Source organism: Doryrhamphus excisus, chromosome 3 (genome assembly GCF_030265055.1).
Source record: "Doryrhamphus excisus isolate RoL2022-K1 chromosome 3, RoL_Dexc_1.0, whole genome shotgun sequence".
NCBI classification, from domain to species: Eukaryota; Metazoa; Chordata; class Actinopteri; order Syngnathiformes; family Syngnathidae; genus Doryrhamphus; species Doryrhamphus excisus.
In genome coordinates this window covers 2,378,715-2,396,372 of record NC_080468.1, presented here as the reverse complement: position 1 = coordinate 2,396,372, position 17,658 = coordinate 2,378,715, and the positions used below count along the sequence as shown (strand labels likewise).

At 41.2% G+C, this 17,658-nt stretch overlaps 3 protein-coding genes across 4 annotated transcripts; 2 read left to right on the top strand and 1 right to left on the bottom strand.

Moving 5' to 3' along the window:
- The first annotated feature begins 1,876 nt into the window (after nt 1-1,876).
- LOC131126023 (trithorax group protein osa-like) lies at nt 1,877-7,534 on the top strand. Its single transcript, XM_058068156.1, has 7 exons — nt 1,877-2,341; nt 2,417-2,593; nt 2,664-2,785; nt 2,872-3,034; nt 3,945-4,060; nt 4,123-7,342; nt 7,407-7,534. The coding sequence occupies exons 1-7, from the start codon at nt 2,116-2,118 to the stop codon at nt 7,439-7,441; spliced, it is 4,059 nt and encodes a 1,352-aa protein (XP_057924139.1). The 5' UTR covers nt 1,877-2,115; the 3' UTR covers nt 7,442-7,534.
- A 176-nt stretch (nt 7,535-7,710) lies between these two features.
- On the bottom strand, nt 7,711-10,318 carry ahsg2 (alpha-2-HS-glycoprotein 2). Its single transcript, XM_058068157.1, has 7 exons — nt 10,073-10,318; nt 9,874-9,984; nt 9,699-9,780; nt 8,681-8,835; nt 8,504-8,599; nt 8,332-8,403; nt 7,711-8,249 (listed from the first exon to the last, which is right to left on the bottom strand). Exons 1-7 carry the CDS (start codon nt 10,268-10,270, stop codon nt 7,869-7,871), a joined length of 1,095 nt encoding a protein of 364 aa, XP_057924140.1. The 5' UTR covers nt 10,271-10,318; the 3' UTR covers nt 7,711-7,868.
- A 1,331-nt stretch (nt 10,319-11,649) lies between these two features.
- Nucleotides 11,650-17,235, top strand: LOC131125596 (sentrin-specific protease 5-like). Of its 2 annotated transcripts, none has more exons than XM_058067281.1 (10): nt 11,650-11,833; nt 12,197-13,033; nt 13,103-13,208; nt 15,084-15,231; nt 15,314-15,361; nt 16,332-16,409; nt 16,481-16,618; nt 16,699-16,782; nt 16,865-16,915; nt 17,004-17,235. In XM_058067281.1, exons 2-10 carry the CDS (start codon nt 12,337-12,339, stop codon nt 17,121-17,123), a joined length of 1,470 nt encoding a protein of 489 aa, XP_057923264.1. In that variant the 5' UTR covers nt 11,650-11,833; nt 12,197-12,336; the 3' UTR covers nt 17,124-17,235. The 2 variants fall into 2 exon arrangements, with proteins under 2 accessions (XP_057923264.1, XP_057923265.1); XM_058067282.1 differs by having other exon boundaries at nt 12,194-13,033.
- Nucleotides 17,236-17,658: the final 423 nt, after the last annotated feature.

Genomic DNA, 17,658 nt, shown 5'->3' with positions numbered 1-17,658 from the left:
TTGCTAATAGCTCTTTTTAAAGGCACTGCCCCATTCCGCCCTTTATCAGCATGTCTGCATTGAACAGTCGCATGCATAATCTGCTTCATTGTTGTCCTCGCAGCCAAAACCATCTCATCTGCCTCCAAATAATAATAATAATAAAAAAAGGAAAAAAAACGCTGACAACGTCCTGTATCTGTGTACCAATTTGCCACTCATCTTGTTTTACCATCACAGGCTTTTTGCTGTTGTACCTTTAAAGATGTGGTGTTGGTTTGTCGTTTTGAGTGTTGTGTAAGGCCAGCGTTGTCTTGATACTTCAACACATTCTGGAGTCGCAGTGGGTGTTTCCACCTCTGTGACAGCTCACCTTTTGTCAGCCAGCTCCCGTAATTTGTAAAATTGTTTTACTCCCAGCCCCTACGCCATCCCGCTTGTCCCCCCCCCCCCCCCCCCCCCCTCGGACCAATCTTTGAGGATGTTCAGAGTTGCTTCACCTCATTCTATGATTGTTGTCATCACTTGTTGACTGTAGACCATGAAGACAGCTTCAGAAAGTTGTAAAACGACTCATATTAGACTTCAACACTACCATGTTTCATCACTAATAGATTTTTTTTTTCATTTTGGCTAACTTTGTCTTCATTAACAACTGAAACTACATGAATGCATATTGACTGTAAACCAAGGCTGTTGACTTCTGACACCTTGCTATTATTTGCCTTGTGCTTTAGTCATTAAAGATGTATTCACAAATTGTCATCGTATGGTATTTAGAAGTATACTAGGTAAAAATTACAAAAAAAAAAAATGCTGTGTACACTAAAACTATTGAAAGTGATATTGGTTGGAATCAGAACATTTGTAAGTTGTCTTGTGATCAATTTCAGAGAATTGTGTATTCAGTGCCATAAAATCAATCTGATGTGTTGCTACAAGTTGGATTTTTACCTGCTGTCCCAGCAAGATATAACTTTCAATGGCACTTTCCTATGGGACGTTTTGGCATCAGTTATTCCCAGACTGTGTGGAATATGTACAGAATTAAAAGAGAGAGGGAAAAAAAGTGTTTGTGTTTTTTGTGATGTTGAGAATAATGAATCCTGTCTCGACATTGCGTATAAATAAAGGTAGGATGATCATGGAAAACACACAGACGTCACACTTAATCACATTTCAACTGGATTGTCACCTGTTATGTAAAAATAACATTTTGTTTGCTGAGTTTCTGTTTATATTAAGAGAAAAATATAACTAAGTGATACTGTTTGGTCTATTAAGTGGTTCATAGGCATAAAAACTCAACCTTACTGTTATACACACACACACTAGCCATAATAGTCAGTACAGTAAATTGACCCAATCCAGTTGTATTCGAATTGGGGTGTTTTTAAATGTAATCTAAAATGAGCTCAATTAATAGGCGGGTATGGCCCCCATATTTTTCAAAATTATGTTTTGATTTTTTTCGACTAAAATGTTACGCTACACTGTATTAAAAAGAGACAGTACCAGCACTAGGACCAAGCGGAAAATGGCCGCTCTAAGTGAAGCTGGATTTGCTGGTTTGATTTTATGCTAGCGTGTTATTAGCCGTCGATGTTGTCACTCCATAAACACCTACCATAAAACGTAAGTGAGCCAGCCCTCGCATTATTAATATGCTGTACGTTTATTTAGCTTGTATCACGTCAGATATTTAAAAAATAAAATAAAATTCAATTCAACATAACGTTTGAGTCTGTGCCCGAGTGCGCATGCGTACACACACGCGCACAAGCTAGTTGTGTGGTTTACGATATTTAACGTTTTGACATTTTTTCAAATTTGTTGGAATACTTACTTTTTATTACCAGGAAGCTATAATTATCTAAATTCAAAAAATGTTATTTACCAAGATACATCTGTATATATGTGAAATCTTTGGTCAACATGAGAACCAATAGGCTTTGACCTCTTGGAGTCAAAGGCCACACCTTTCATTGCACCATTGCTAACACCTGTTGAGGTTTAGCCCTTTCTTTTCTCATTAATTAGTTCCAGTTCAGCCTTCTACCTTTTGTTATCAGCACTGTGGAGTTCTCAGCTTTTGCCCACACTCCTGTATATGCAGTGCTTCCCCCTTTTTTTCAAATGGCGTGTAGAGAGCTTGGGGGCTCTAAGATTTTACTATATTTGGGGATTTTTCTGGTTGTGAGTACGTTTTGCCATTGTTCCAAATTAATACACAACTCTACATTGAATCAAAGTCGAGACAAAAGTAACGTCGTCCACACTGGAAGACTATTATTCTCTCAACAAGTTATAGGTCATAAAAGTGACAACCTGGATGTCGATTCAGATTACCAAGCAGACATGGGTATGTATGACATGTTTATCATGCAGTATTCATTTCAAAGTGGATATAAGCTTGTTAAAGTTATATTGTGAAAAGGGTGGGAAATGTCCAAGCAACCCAGTGGTCCAGAAGATGGTTTTTCCAAACCAGACCAGGCAATTGTGGAGCAACTCCTTCAAATGGATCCTAAGGTGGAATGTACCGCTGACTCCATGAAGCTTCAGGTCCGAGAGATTTCCTCCACCCCAGGAACATTGTTATTGGTTGATAGGGGTAAGATTTACCTACTTTGACAACTCCCAACACATTCTTAATGATGATTTAAATTGAATTTGCTTTCTAGGTACGCTCATGACTCCTTTGCCTCTGTCCATGCTGCCTCAAAGCTGTGGTTATACAATCAGGTCAACACCAAGCAATATGGTCTTAGTGGCTCCTTATAATGGCTGCTTTGTTACTGTTCAGGTAGGACCTTTTTGTGCTGTAAACTGCACATACAAAAAAGGTATTTACTATGAACACTTTTTGTTGCTTTTTTTTGTATTTTTTAGGAGGATGCGTATGTACTACCATTGCTTTGGTGGGGGTTGCCAGTGAGGATGACTTGCCCTTTGATGAGACGGCCTTCAAATGCACCCGTGGTCACCTGCCATGCAGAAGGCATGGTTGTAAAATTGGAGTGGACTCTTCCAGCCTCTAAAATGAAAATAAATTGTAAGTTGCTTTTAATGACTTTGAATCACAGCCATAATGGCGGTACAGTTGAATGCCTCAGTCACACAGAATTTTTGTACATAGTTTTGCATATGTGGGTCGATGGTTTTGTTTGTATAGTTGTGGTGTAATGTAAATGTTAGTTGTGCAAACTGGTTATTTACATTGATTGTATTTTACTATTTCCGTATTTATGGAATTTGTATTTTGTAGTAAGCTTATTTAAATGTACAAAATATACTTCAGATTTATTTTATGTTAACATGTCACCCACTTTACAAAATCTTACAGATGAAATGTAGTCAAAACAAAGTATTAAAAGTCTAAAGTATTTTCAGCAATACCATCCCAATAGTGGGATTTCTGGAAAAGTGTAATCATAACCATAGAATTGCAAGTGGAACTTCATCACAACTTAGGACACCGCCTGGTTGTTCAGCACAATATGCACAGTTAATAAAATAATTCCATATGCCAAACTATGCCCAAAATGTAATTGAATGTATATGTTTTCAATTGACACTCATCCAGTCATCCCTCCATTCATTGCGGTTAATTGGTTCCACACTTGATGGCAAAAAATGAATTTCCTCAAAGTTGGATTCAATATTAATAAACTTAATACGTTCATAGAGCATAGAAGCTAAACTTTGTTTCAAAGTTGAGGACAAAGAAAACTTACCACTTCCACACGCTATAAGAGAACATTTTTATTTCTCCCCAAAGCGGCAAAAGTATACAAGGTACACAAGGGCAGATAAAGTGCAAAAATAGGGTAATACAAATCAGACATTGTGTACACTGTTGTCTCTTCAGTCTCTATGGAGGTCTTGAACCACAAGCAAAAGTATTTTTGTGATTTTACTTTTTATCACTGGGGTTTAATAATTGATGGCAATGTAATTAACAGTGAATGGTGACTGGGAGTGGCTAAGTGCTGCTGCACTCAAATGTGGCATCACTGTTGGTGAACATGTTGAAGGTGTGAGCATCTTTGTCCGCTATGATCCCTGTGTGGAGATGAAGGTAACGATTTGACAATTGCAAGTTTAACTTCATATTTCCTTCACTAATAGTTTTAATTGCAGGATGGAAAGTACACCGTTTTATTGGCTGGAGAAAGAGAGGTTAAGGTTTCCTGTCCAACGATTCAAGGTCAATCTGGACCCACAAGACAAACAACACAGGCTCCAAAAAAAGAACAATCACCAGACAAAGAGTGGTATCCCCATCACACAGTTGATCATTCATACAAACCCACGGTACCTCCGAATCCCATGCCTTTTACACACCAGGTCCAACCTAAACCAGACATTAACCCAACACCTGCTCCACAGCCCCCCAAACCACCAAAACCCGAGGTTCTTTCAGGTCGCAATCGGGAGTCTCACTATTTGTACCCCTATCCACCATACCCAATGCCCAGCCCTGGAGCAGAAAGTGAAGAAAAACCCACTCCTGCTCCAAAACCTGAAGTGCCTTCAGATCATGATGAAAAGCCATATTACCCCTTCACCATGCCATGGCCAGAAAAAAAACCAAACAAGGTCACCGAACCCCTGCCTTCTCCACAACCTCCCAAACCACAACCACCTGAGGTTTTTCCAGGTGATATTCACCAGCATTACACCTATCCACTTTACCCAGTGCCTAACCCTGGAGAAGACCCTGACAAAAAACCCATGCCTGCACCACCAAAACAACTTGAAGATTATCCAGGTCATGTGAAGCCATTTTACCCCTTCTTCACCATGCCATGGCCTGAAAATAAACCAAACCATCCACAGCCCCCCAAAACACAACCTGATCTTCTTCCAGGTCTTACTCAGAAGCCTGCCTTCCCATTTCCCTATCCATTTTACACTATGCCGACCCCTGTGGAAGACAAAATCCCCATGCCTTCGCTATCAAAACCTGAACTTCTTCCACTTCCCCCCAAACCACCAAGACGTGAGATTTTTTTAGGTCCTATTCAGAACCCTGACGATCCATACAAATATCCACTTTACCCTATGCCTGATCCTCTAGCAGAACCTGACAAAAAACCCATGCCTGTACCACCAAAACAACCTGAAGATTATCCAGATCATGTGAAGCCATTTTACCCCTTCGTCAACATGCCATGGCCTGAAAAAGAACCAAACCAACATACCAAGCCAGTGCCTCCTCTACAACCCCTCAAACCACAACAGCCTGGGGTGCAATCAGGTCTAGGTGGACAACCAGCCTTCGACAATCTATTTAACCCTCCACTTGATGATAAACCTGTTGTGCCCCTTTTACCTCAAAACCCTGTGACTCAGACCAGTCAAACTGGGCAGCCAGTCTGTCCCAAAAACTATCCATTTTGCACTGCACCTGAAGAAAAACCAATTCTCAACAAACCGCAAGAACCTGTCATTCCACCAATTGACAGCCTTTGGCCGGTCAACCCCATACCTGGGCCTGAATTTATACCCGTGCGACATCCTGAATGCCCTCCAGGTCATGTCCAATGCAAGCACCCCTTTCAGGTGTATGTTGCGAATGGTCCTCCCAAAAAGCCAGTTCCACCAGAACCAAAACAACCTCCATGTAAAGAGCAGCAGCCAGCCCATCCATATCCAAATCCGCTTTATCCATGGCTGTTCCAACCGCCACAGCCTGAGGTCCCACCGAGTCAGGCAGAGAAGCCAGTCTACCCATTCTTGTCTATACCAGTGCCTGAAAAGAAACCACTTACCGAGCCTGCACAACCTCCACAGCTCCCCAAACCCCAAGAGCCTGAATTGCCTCCTGGTCAGCTCCAGCCGCCTCACTATCCATACCTCTATCCACCCTACTCTGTACCCACTCCTGATGAGATGTTCAAAAAGCCACCGCCTTCTCTACAGCCAACTGAACCAGAATCTGAACACCCACCGGTTGATGTGGAGCCAGCCAAACCCTTCCCTTCTTTTCCGTTTAACCCTGTTCCTGTTATCAAGCCCACACATCCTCCACAGAAGCCTGAGGTCCCTGAGAAAACAGTTCAGGGACCTCAACCACCACCAATACCAGACGTTGAAACGAATGCTCGCATACATTCCATTGAGAAGCCTAAAAATGAAAAACCTCCAGCCAAAACGCCTCCAGATAGCCAGATGCCACAGTGGCGTCACCCACAATGGCAGCAGTTTGTAGCATTACCCTCAGCGTCTCCAACCAAGCAACCCCAGCACGGTGTTAAAACCCCTCTGCAGGCTCTGCTCTCGCAGGGTTCAACACGTGGTTGCATCAAATTTTGCACTGCTGGTTTTTCAAATTGTTGCCCACAGATTGCTTTTCATCAACATCTTTATCATCTTCCGCCTCCTGTGCCTGATGGTAAAGTGACCTCCCAAGGGTTTCCATATGTTGCCTCCATGACTTATGGCCCTGGAAATGGCATACATTATACTTGGTCTGCTCAAAAACCACATGATTCTGGGAAAGCTGCTGACTCTGTCCCCACTTCCACCCACTTTCTGACATACGGAAGTCAAAAGCAACAACCTGACCAACCCCTGGGTGATAATTTGGCATTACCAGGACATAATCCCACCAATACAGCAGCTTCTGAAGTACCAATTTACCCTTTTGTTCCTAACTCCAATTCACGTTTGTCCAGTTGGCCCTATGAGACTATCCAACATTCTCCACAAGGCCAATCATCACCTGAAGATGTGCCTCCGTTCAGTCTTGAAAATCTGTTTAATGCTGCTGTGAATCAAGGGGGACAAAATCCAAATCGTCACCCAACAAAGCAAAATGTGCAACTATCGTCTGGCCTGATAAATTACTCACCTGGTCTAAATGCCATGTCTCATATCAACCAATACCTTCAGCAGCAACAAACAAATCAAATGCCAACTCCTTTGGAATTATTCCATGGACCCGAAAAGCCTTCCCCGCCAGAAGCTGAGGGTGAACTGAGTCATTTGCTACCTTACTCCATGTTTGACGATTTTGACGCTACTACAAATACTTCAGTCCTCACCGATTTACCACGTTCATCACTTCCGAAAAAAACAAGGAAATTCTTCAAACGTGGTCAGGCCAGGCGTTCTTATGAACCAAAGGGATACATGCTTCTACAACATGGTCCCCCAGGTAAAGAAGCTGGCACTTCTGAGTCCAAGCAGAAATTCCCGGATGAGGCTATTGAAGAAACTGTCCCGGCCCGACGTCTTGCAAGGAAGTCCCAACATCTACGATGGCTTGAGCCAGGAGTGGCCAAGACTCCAAAAGATGACTTTAAATCCAGCAGACCTGATACCGAGCTGCCAAATGTTCCTGTAAACAGACGCGGTACGTCTCTTGGTTGACTATATTTCTTATTCTGTGATTGAAACTGATGATGCTTGTCTTACAGGACTGGACCATCCCAGTGAAGAAGGGTCAGAGTAAGCAGATGACATGCATTGTAAATAAACTATAATTTGACCTTGAGTATATACTTAATAAATACTCTCACAGGAACACTTGGTATGTTCTCATTAGCTGTTGCTGGAAATGTCTTGCCATTAATTGATACATTGAAAACTGTCCCAGTTTTTATTTTACTCCAGTTTAGTGTTTAAAACCTTATCTTCAAGACGACTCCTTTGTCCTTTAACACATGAAATACACACAAGATAATACAATTTAGTGCAACTGTATTACTTAGATTCAGAAGGTGCATTTTCCAAAACAGTTTTTTTTATTTGTAAGAATAAAGGCAGTTAAATCCACATGCAATGATTCCAAGCTTATGAACTGCTATGAGTTATGTCTGAGACAGTGTTTAAACAACTCTAGGTTTTATTAAAATAGTCTATATTCTGCATAGGAACACTTAAAAGTATCGGACCCTTCCTGGGCACCGTGGCATGAGGAGGATGGGGTCTGTTGCAATGGCGTTGGGAACTGCGACATCTGCAGCGGATACATCTCTTTTAAGCATCTTCACGGGACTCTCTAAACTGACCGACGCCTCGGATGAGGATGTGGTGTCAGCGGTTGGAGCAACAGGTGCGACTGTACCAGCTACCGCCACGACGGGCACCACTTCGGAAGACTCTGCCGACTCGGCGGACAAAAGGCCAGTAACGTGGGGGTCATGGAGAGAGGTCAGTTTGTGGTGTTTCAGGCCGTGCTTTCTGGAGAGATTGTGCGTGTGAACATGGACGCCTGGGAACACTTTAGGAACATCGGTGCTGTTGGCATCTTGAGGTACCTGAGTCATAATTTGAATCCAAAGAATTCAGTCAGTTACTGTCGGTACGGTGATGTCGACAAGCATTAACTGTATATCTCACCATGATGGGAAACATCTTGCACTCAACTGTGTGGGCAGCACTCAGGCCTTTGGCGGTGCAAATACCATGTGTCTGAAAATATAAATATTTCTTATTTGAGCCATAAATCATCTTTTACATCTTCGTTGGGGTGGAAAAATACAACTTTATGTTCAATCACACTTGTACTTACAGCCATGGCGGCAGTCAGGGGCACACAGACATCATCAGTGCAGTTAGCCTCAGCGACAACATATTCTGCCAAGTAGTGTGGGCCACCAGAGACAATCTGAAGCAATCAAGTGTGAAACATCTGATATGCACCAAGGATCGTATCGGAGCTTGTAAAATGTATCCCGGTCGAACCCACCTGTGTTGACATCCTTCCGACCTCAAGAAGAGCATATGTCATATTAACGGTATTGTTGTTGAAGGTTGCCAGAGAAGTATGAACGAAGTCGAGGGCTCTTGTGTCGTTCAGGGGAAGGAGGGTGGGACAACCCAAGCAGAGGTCTTCTGTTGATTCTGAACATTGTAGACAGAAGTGATATAAAATCTCATTTTATTATGAGGTACACAACTTATGAGTAGTTACTGAGGAACTAATGAGTAATGCTTAGGTAGACTCATTCCTGATTGACTATTATAAGTATTTTATTGTAAAGTGTCACCAAATATTATTATATCAAATGCTGTGTCCGCCACAGCACATCCTTTTGATACTGATACAGATACAGGGTCACTTTAGTACTTGGTAAAGCAACTTCATCTGAGAGGTGAAAAAGCCTATCTTTAGTATCAACTTTGAGCTTTTGCCCCCCATTTTGCAGGGTTTTGTTCAAATTTCCAAATATTTCAACTGAAATAATATTTACAAATTTTTTCTTTGAGCCGCATCATGACTATATGCCGGTAATATTTTCACTTTATTTCCATAATATTATAACTTGTTCCCCAATGTAATTTTCCAAAAATGACAATTTTATTTTGCTGCTTGTCACAATAACAAACTTTTAGAATAAAATACTCTTTTTGTCTTTGCTATTTCAACTCTATTTCAACATCAACATGATATTATGGTATAGTAAAATTATGTTATTTTTATTTTCCCTCATCATATTTTGACATTATTCCTGTAAAATTAATACTTTTTTCTCAAGATCTTGACTTTTCCGATTTTTTCATTTTGCTGTTGCCATTTTTTTTTTACTTTCTTGTTAAATTATATTTTTAGTATGTGCCACAACTGACCCCAAGGCCGCACTTTGGACACCCCTGATTTATATGCTCAACATGGAACAGATTGGGAGCAACCCATCACTACATGGCAGACATCAAGAAATACATTATTATCCAAATAATATTTAATATCAGCTTCAGTTTGTTACCTTCTGTCTTACACTTGAAAGCAGTGACAGTCAAAGCTCCTCCAACCCTTTTCAGCACCACGTCACAGTCTCCTTCGACTGCCTGTTTTGAGACAAAGGTCCTTTCAAATTCCACATTTCAGTTACTGAAGCTCATGATAGCCTTTGGTACGTGTCTAGTGCAGGCTTACCGTACCGTGAGTACTTTTGGTCGCACTGTGCAGTTAGCAACTGGTGTGGGGTCCAACACGTGACAGTCTGTCTCCAGCAAGTCCACTTCAACAACGTATGTGTTATCTCCATCAGGCTGGGACAAAAATAAAATGAATTCAATGAGAAATGACCGGGAACATGCATGTAGTGTAGTGTTTGTTTTTAACTACATTTTCACTCACCTTCGTGAGAATCTTGATGTCCTCAATCCTGTTCAGTGCATATTTGTAGCCGTGAGTGTGCTGGGCATTGAGGTAGTCTTGAGCCGCCAGTGCAGCCTCTTCTGCCTCAGGGGAGTCACACTCTGGCTGCAGAACATTGAGCTGAGCGTACCCTGCTGCCAGGAGTACCAGAACCACTGTGATACCTAGAGGATTCATTTCCGCCGTGCCTTTTAGACAGGATGACGAGGAAGAGAGAGAGACCTCATGCAGGCTTTAGTGTATATATAGTACTTACATCCCAAAGTCCTGCCTTTCTACGTCACATGGGTGGTACTTTTAGGATTGCTGCCAAAACAAATGCTTGCTGACTGAAGTCTGACTGATGAATGGTGGGATCGATATTAAAGCAAATCTAGGAACATTGCCACTATATTTCATTCATTATCTTTCTAACACCACAAATGTAGAATACAGTTGTGTGAACCACCCACTCCCGGTCAACACAAGGCAAGAGGTACCAAAGCTTTGAATACAGTTTTTGTGCTTGAATTCATACAAATAATACATTGCAAAATCCAAAGTACTCACATAAAACAAGGAGGGACACGGCTAGTAACACAAACTAAATGTTGAATTTAAAAATCATGAATGGACGAAGAGGGAATCCATAGTGGATAAGGGTCAAACACTGGCCTCTCTATTATAAGTGATTGCGCAATAAAAAAGGATGTTTGCTATGAGGCGGCATGAGTTGAGAAACAGGAACATTCATTGATTTCCAGACCCGGTTGATTCACAAAAGTCTAAAATCCTTTCACATCGCCCAAAATGTTGGGTAACCCTGCATGCACTATGCAGTACAAGACGATCAAAAATGATCACTGTACAAACATGAAAGTGCCATGTTTTCACAATGCAACATTGGCTTTATTATTGTAATAAAGGCTTACTATTAAGCAGTGTTTTTAAAAAGCATCACATTCAAAGTGATGCTTTATTTTATTTGACACATTTATTTTTTTTTTTAAGTTTTCAATAATGGTGAACACCAGCTGCCAGGATCCTTAACACAATGAAAATTCACACCATCTTAAATGCAAGGCCAATTTTAGCAACATCTTTCAATAATGGATATTTCTTCCAGCGTTTGAAACACATCCAAGCCCAATTCAGACTGAATGGAACCCCTCTGCCCCTAGGCAAAAACTTAAGAGTGATTTTAAGTACAGTCAATTACAGTTTACAGTTGTTAGTTGTTTCTCTGAACCAAGACTTGGACTTTGTGTCTATACATTGCACCCATGTGTGTGCACTGCTAAAGCAAACAAGATCACTGTGATGATTTCCTCGTTTATTCTAGGTCATCCAAATGTTGTTGCCCCTGGCTAGTGCTACTGTTTCCACTGTTTCCACTGTTTCTTAGACCACATGAAAAAAAACACTGTTTAAAATGTAAAATTGTAAAAAAATATATATATATATTATTTTTAGTGTATGTGTACAGAATCCATTCCAACGAAACGTATTTATTTATATCTATAGCTATTTTATAAACTCCGTAATTGATTTAAATAACAGTTTGGATACGACGCTGGAGTGACGTAATCAATATGCGACACTCAGTGGCAGCGTGCTTTGATTGCGTGTTTGACGCCCGAAAGTAAACGTGTATTCAGCGAAAATTACTTTGGAATTTAAAAGTGTCGTGGTTGTATTTCTTGCAGATGTGGCGAAAAGTAAAACATACGACGGTGTATCACGTCGAGCGGCCCAATAACGGTGAGTTAGAGCGACTGCTCCGGTATGAAAGTCATGCTTTTGTACGTTGGTATGTCGATAGCTAACATTATACTGTAATACTGGTATTGTAGCACTGTGTATTAGCAGAAATGAGTAGAAACAGCATTTAGAGACGTATTGTGTTTGTCAAATGGTTAAAAAAAACCAACAAATACTGTACTACAATGTGTTACTAGCGTTTGTCTACAGTTACATTTTCATTTCACATTTGTTTGGCTACATGTTGAATGCAATTTAGCCCGCCGCCATTGCTGCCTTTACCATTCAAATATAGACGCTAAATATACACGTACATATGTACATATAGGTAGTGTTGTTTTTGATGACTCTCTTTTTTAGCAGATGTTCAAAATGACTAAGAGTCTCCTGGGGAAGGTCTCAAACAAAATGGGACCATGCCACTGAAGAACTTCTTTCTCAGGAAGACTTCATCAAATCCAGGCTTATGTTTGTGAGATGTTAACTTGTTACGTGTTGCCGTCATGTGTCCATGCATAATCTCAAAACTGGACCAGATGTACGGCGTGCGAAAGTTCAGAAAGAACCGCAAATGCGTTAAGGACCCCACATCTTCAGTCAAAAGAGTTTCACACCTCTCCAGACGGACTAAGAGACAGTTGTATTATAAATTACAGATGTGGCTGTGGAGGAGGCGACAAGAGAATTGCTGTTTTGCCTTTTTTCAAAGTAAAAGATTAATGCGGCGGAGGCGCACCAGTCTTTCCTCTCTCAGCGGATACTTGCAGAGAAATAAAGGACACTTGTATCCGTCACCGATTCTACAACATTCACAAGCCAAAACATCCAATGCTGCTCATGAAAGTTCAGAAGACCGGCTTAAAAAACAGACTTCCCCCTTGAAAACAAGTGACACAATACCTTTCTCACAAATGTGCACAACATTCAACTCTGTGGAGGCAAGCCCAGGCCACGTCACTCAAACTCCAGCAGTGGCACCTTCTCAAGGAGCAGAACCCTTTGTAGAGTTGAGTGAATTTACAGAGCTATCACTCACTGGGTTAGATTCTCATGTTAAGAATCCTGCTGATGACCAAGCAGGAGAATGCACGGCTTCCTTTCTGGAACCTACTCCGAATGCAGACCTCGAGACCTCTACCAAGAACACAATACACCCTCAAACGGATGTTGGCCTCACAGTAGTGACAAACACTATCCATGGTATGTATCTGACTGTTCCACCTTTATTTATGTGAAGATATGTGAACTAATAGTGTTTTTAATCTCTAGACTATCTTGATGACTTTCTCAGAATGTATGGAACGTTCATCCCACTACAGAAGAGTGACGTGTTGATGCACCTGACAAAAATGTTCAACGCCGATTTCACTGACAGGTGAATGTCCGAAAGCAAACGAAGAGTTGGACTTTGTTCTGTCGACACACCAGCTTTAGACAAACAAAACACCCTGCTTTTGTTGGTTTTAGTCTTTCGTTCTTCTCGTAATTGACAATTTTGAATGCTTTTGTCATGTTTTTTATAATGTTACATGTCTTGCCACTTTATAGAACTGCAACACCCAAATTAAGAGCACAGGGAACTTGATCTCTATGAATTGTAGCTTGTACAAAAAAGCTGTCCAAACCACTCAATACTGTCAACACACAACGCACAAAGTAACCTACCTAATATGGGCATGCAAATGAATATCTAGTAGAAAAACTCCTATATATTCCCACCGCAAGGTATGCTGGGTAACTTGTGGAACTTTTTGTCCCAACTTTTTGCATGTTTTGTTGCATTTTTGCTTGATTGCCAGACATGCTGAGGAGGTCGTCAGAGTAAAGTTTTGTTGTTCATAGTTCATATTGTTGCAGCGGGACTACCCAGCATGGTTTAGGAAATAACAGTTTTAAGTTGCGTGTTATGTTTAGCACTTGTTGTTGTTGATATACGTGACGATATTTGCTGTGGGTGTGTTGTTTTTGTTTCGTTGCACCATGAGCACGTATGTAATTCTGCATTTGGTTCATATTGATTTGCTCCGTGTAGGGCCTAACTGCTTACTCGATTAATTGAAACTCCAAGATTAAGACTTCAGATTAAGTGACAAAAAAAATTCAATTGTTAGTTGCAGCTCTAGTATGTAGTACAGGGGTGGGCAAACCTTTTGACTCAAGGGCCTCATTGGGTTAAAATATTTGGCGGCATAGGTAATTCAAGCAATATTACTTAGGTGCTCATGGTACAACGATATGAAAACACAACACCCACAGCAAGTTAACGCATCACATAAATCGACAACTAAGCTCTAAACATAACACATAACTCAACTGTTGTTTCCTAATACCCACAAGGCATGCTGGGTAGCCCGTCTGCAACAATATGAACTTAAATGGACTGCAGTTGATTAGGCTTGTTCACGCTAAAATAACTACCCTACTTAAGATGCATAGTGTATATTCAGGAAGTGCACGTTTTCAAGTTTTGTATAGCAATCATGTTTTGATCTGACAAATCTTAAGTAAGCATGACCAAGAGTAGAACTACTACAGCTTCTGCTGGGACTGCGTCAGCAACTGAGGATGAAAAAAAAAAAAAAAAAAAAAAAAAAAGTGTCTTGCATCTCACCCACTGGCGCTAACGAGTAACGCTGGGAACACCGAGGATTGCAAGGTTTATAGTGTACACAAAGTATTTAATGCGCCGTTCCTCCAGCACTGCCACTCCCACATGTTGCAACATGGACACTTGTGGCTTATATATGTACAATATTTTTCTTCTCTTTAAATTTAGTCGGTGTTGCTTATTTTTAGGTGTGCTCAATAGTTGGGAATTTAATGTAGATGTTAAAAAAAAAAAAGAATACCAAAAAGATTGTTGCGGAAAACCATTGGAAACACATGTACATAATGAATGAAAGGGATAAATGAATGTTTAAAGTTACTTTTACTTTCTTTTGAAGGCGTGATTCTTGATGTGACTGTTCCCAATCCGTCAGCGAGAACAACCACCATTTTCTTGTTTTGCCTCGAGTTATTTATTGAACGCTTTAGTGTTTCTCACCTCAATAAACCCACAATGGAGCCAAACCAAGTTGGAAGTGTCAGCATTTTGAGAACAAAGGTGAGAAACACTATTGAATTGGAGACATAACTCATGACAAGACAGGAAGATGGTGTCGTCGTGGTGTCTGGCTGCCACATCGGGCACAAAAAGGCATAATGATGTTTATTAATGAATTTGTATATGTTTTATATACTTTTGCAGGACAAATTTCATCTTGACGGTTATGAAACGCAGATTTGCTGCCGTGCTGTGGGAGCCGGTACCTTCCTTCCAAGTGGTCTTCCAGAAGCACACCCTAACGCTGGATGATTTGTCCACACTGGAGCATGAGAATTGGCTCAACGACCAGGTCGCACACACGCGCTCAGCACCTGAATTTGAAGTTATTACGTAGAGTCTAGATAGTCTTATCTTTCTGTTTTCTGCTGCAGGTCATGAACATGTATGGGGAATTGATTATGGAGGCTTCACAACACAAGGTAATCTCAATTGTACACATGTGCATTTGTATACTAAAATCCTATTAGCATAATAATTTGGAACAGTAGCCACGTTTACATGAGGAGTTTTTCTCTTTCCGAATGACATTTCCGAAAGCAATGGTATACATGGAAAGGAATATTCCAATCGTGTGTCTACATGCGCCGCTATAATCAACCAGAATAGTCAATGGGGCATTCGCAGTGAAGCGTAAACACCAACATCATGTGATACTGACTTCCTCCATTTTTTCTTTCACTTGTTGGAATAACTCCGTATTGCCAGTTTTCCTTCGTCCAGTCTTGAAATTTAGTTTGAATCAAAAACAAACTTTCCACAGCAGTCCAGTGCCGATTGCTCGTCTCCACTGAACGTCTGGACCTGCGTGTTACGTCATGTCTCCGCATTCGCTGAAAGAACGCACCCGGGAACAGGACAAGATAAAGTTCAATCTTGCTAATATTTTATAATTAAGCTCGGCACATGTTTTATATAGATATGTATTTTCTTTTTTAATAAAAGTGGACTTGTGAATGGCGTATAGAAGGGTTTAGATTCTGTTGCACACAAAAGCTGCTTGCCAACCGCCAATAAACAACAGAAGAAGAAAAACACCACAAAGAAGAACGCAGTTGACAACTTTCTGTTTGAGCGGGTACAAGATACCTCAATCGGATTGGGGAAAGGAATATTCCACCCCTGTAAATCCGATTATATATTAATTCCGATTGGCACTTTTCTTTGGGAATGAGGTGTATACAAAGGTTACATTCTTTCCGTTTGAGCAAATAACCCGAATGGAATTGGAATATTTGGGTCCATGTAAACATGGCTACTGTGTGCTGTATTGTCAAAGCTAGATGTTATTGAGACAACACCACAGTATATGTGCCATAAATCAAAGTCTAAAAGTACATTTTGACCAGAGAAACCCCCGTGCTTGTCTCATGACTGACCTATCTGTCGTAGGTCCATTTTCTCAACAGCTTCTTCCATCGACAGCTCATGACCAAAGGCTACGATGGAGTAAAGAGATGGACGAAGCAGGTGCATTATACGAAATTCATGAACGCACCGCTACTTCAGCGGCGTCCATTTATTTGTTGTCTCTTATGCAGGTGGACTTGTTCTCCAAGACTCTGCTGTTGGTGCCCATCCACCTGGAGGTTCATTGGTGCTTGGTGACCGCCGACATTGCGAGGAGGAGGATCTGTCTGTTTGACTCTCAAGGGAATGTGTTGCGCAAAGTTGCACGGGTAAATCACACTTTTGTACCCCCTGCCCCTCTCCACTCGTGTCATGTGTGAGCATATTAGAATGCATTTGTCCACGGCAGAGCATCCTGAATTACTTGGTAACAGAAGCAACAGAGAAGCAACACGCATCGTTTGTAAATGGCTGGGCTATGTCATTCGATGAGGTATGTTTTTCAAAATTGGCAGGAAAAATTATACCCGCTACTGAGTTATTAATTCATTTTCTTTTTTTTTTTTTGTTTGCAGAAAGTGCCACAGCAGACCAATGAAAATGACTGTGGTGTTTTTGTCTTGGAGGTACCGGCATGATTCTCCTGCTGTAGTGTGCTCAACCAATCAGCTCAGAGCTCAGAATTCATGACTCTTCCTCTGCTCTCGCTTTCAGTATTCCAGATGCCTCGCCTTGGATCAGCCGATGCATTTTTCACAGAGGGACATACCAAAGATCCGCCAGCGGATCTACAAAGAGCTTTGCGAATGTAAGCTTCGTGAACAGGCTCACTAACAATCATACAAGTGCAGTATGAACTCCGATGCTATACTTTTAGAAATTATCTTTCCACGTTCAGCTGTATAGCAGTGCAGCATGTTACAAAATAAAATGCTAAATCCTCATACTTATTGCTGTATTTTAATTCTCTCTGTTGAAATGGCACATTATGTAGCACATGTGTCCGGCTGTTGCAAATTGTCCTTTTTTTTTAGGTGTTTAAATAACACTTATCTGGTCCGGGAGGTGGACAAAACCCACCACACATTCATCAGGGGTCCCTGCAGGACTTTCATTCATTCATTTTCTACCACTTTTCCTCCTGTGGGTCGCGGGGATGCTGGAGCCTATCCCAGCTGTCTTCAGGCAAGAGGCAGGGTACACCCTGGACTGGTGGCCAGCCAATCACAGGGCACAAATAGACAAACAACCATTCACACTCACATTCATACCTATGGACAATTTGGAGTTGCCAATTAACCTAGCATGTTTTTGGAATGTGGGAGGAAACCGGAGTACCCGGAGAAAACCCACGCATGCACGGGGAGAA

Coding starts and splice junctions, on each gene's coding strand:
- LOC131126023 (XM_058068156.1), top strand. CDS start 2,116: ATGGCGTGTAGAGAGCTTGGGGGCTCTAAGATTTTACTATATTTGGGG. Junction 2,342..2,416: donor AGATTACCAAGCAGACATGG/GTATGTATGACA, acceptor TATTGTGAAAAG/GGTGGGAAATGTCCAAGCAA. Junction 7,343..7,406: donor TGTTCCTGTAAACAGACGCG/GTACGTCTCTTG, acceptor CTTGTCTTACAG/GACTGGACCATCCCAGTGAA.
- ahsg2 (XM_058068157.1), bottom strand. CDS start 10,270: ATGAATCCTCTAGGTATCACAGTGGTTCTGGTACTCCTGGCAGCAGGG. Junction 9,781..9,873: donor TGCGACCAAAAGTACTCACG/GTACGGTAAGCC, acceptor GTCTCAAAACAG/GCAGTCGAAGGAGACTGTGA. Junction 8,404..8,503: donor CCCTGACTGCCGCCATGGCT/GTAAGTACAAGT, acceptor TTATATTTTCAG/ACACATGGTATTTGCACCGC.
- LOC131125596 (XM_058067281.1), top strand. CDS start 12,337: ATGTGTCCATGCATAATCTCAAAACTGGACCAGATGTACGGCGTGCGA. Junction 13,209..15,083: donor AACGCCGATTTCACTGACAG/GTGAATGTCCGA, acceptor ATACTTTTGCAG/GACAAATTTCATCTTGACGG. Junction 15,362..16,331: donor TGGAGGCTTCACAACACAAG/GTAATCTCAATT, acceptor TATCTGTCGTAG/GTCCATTTTCTCAACAGCTT.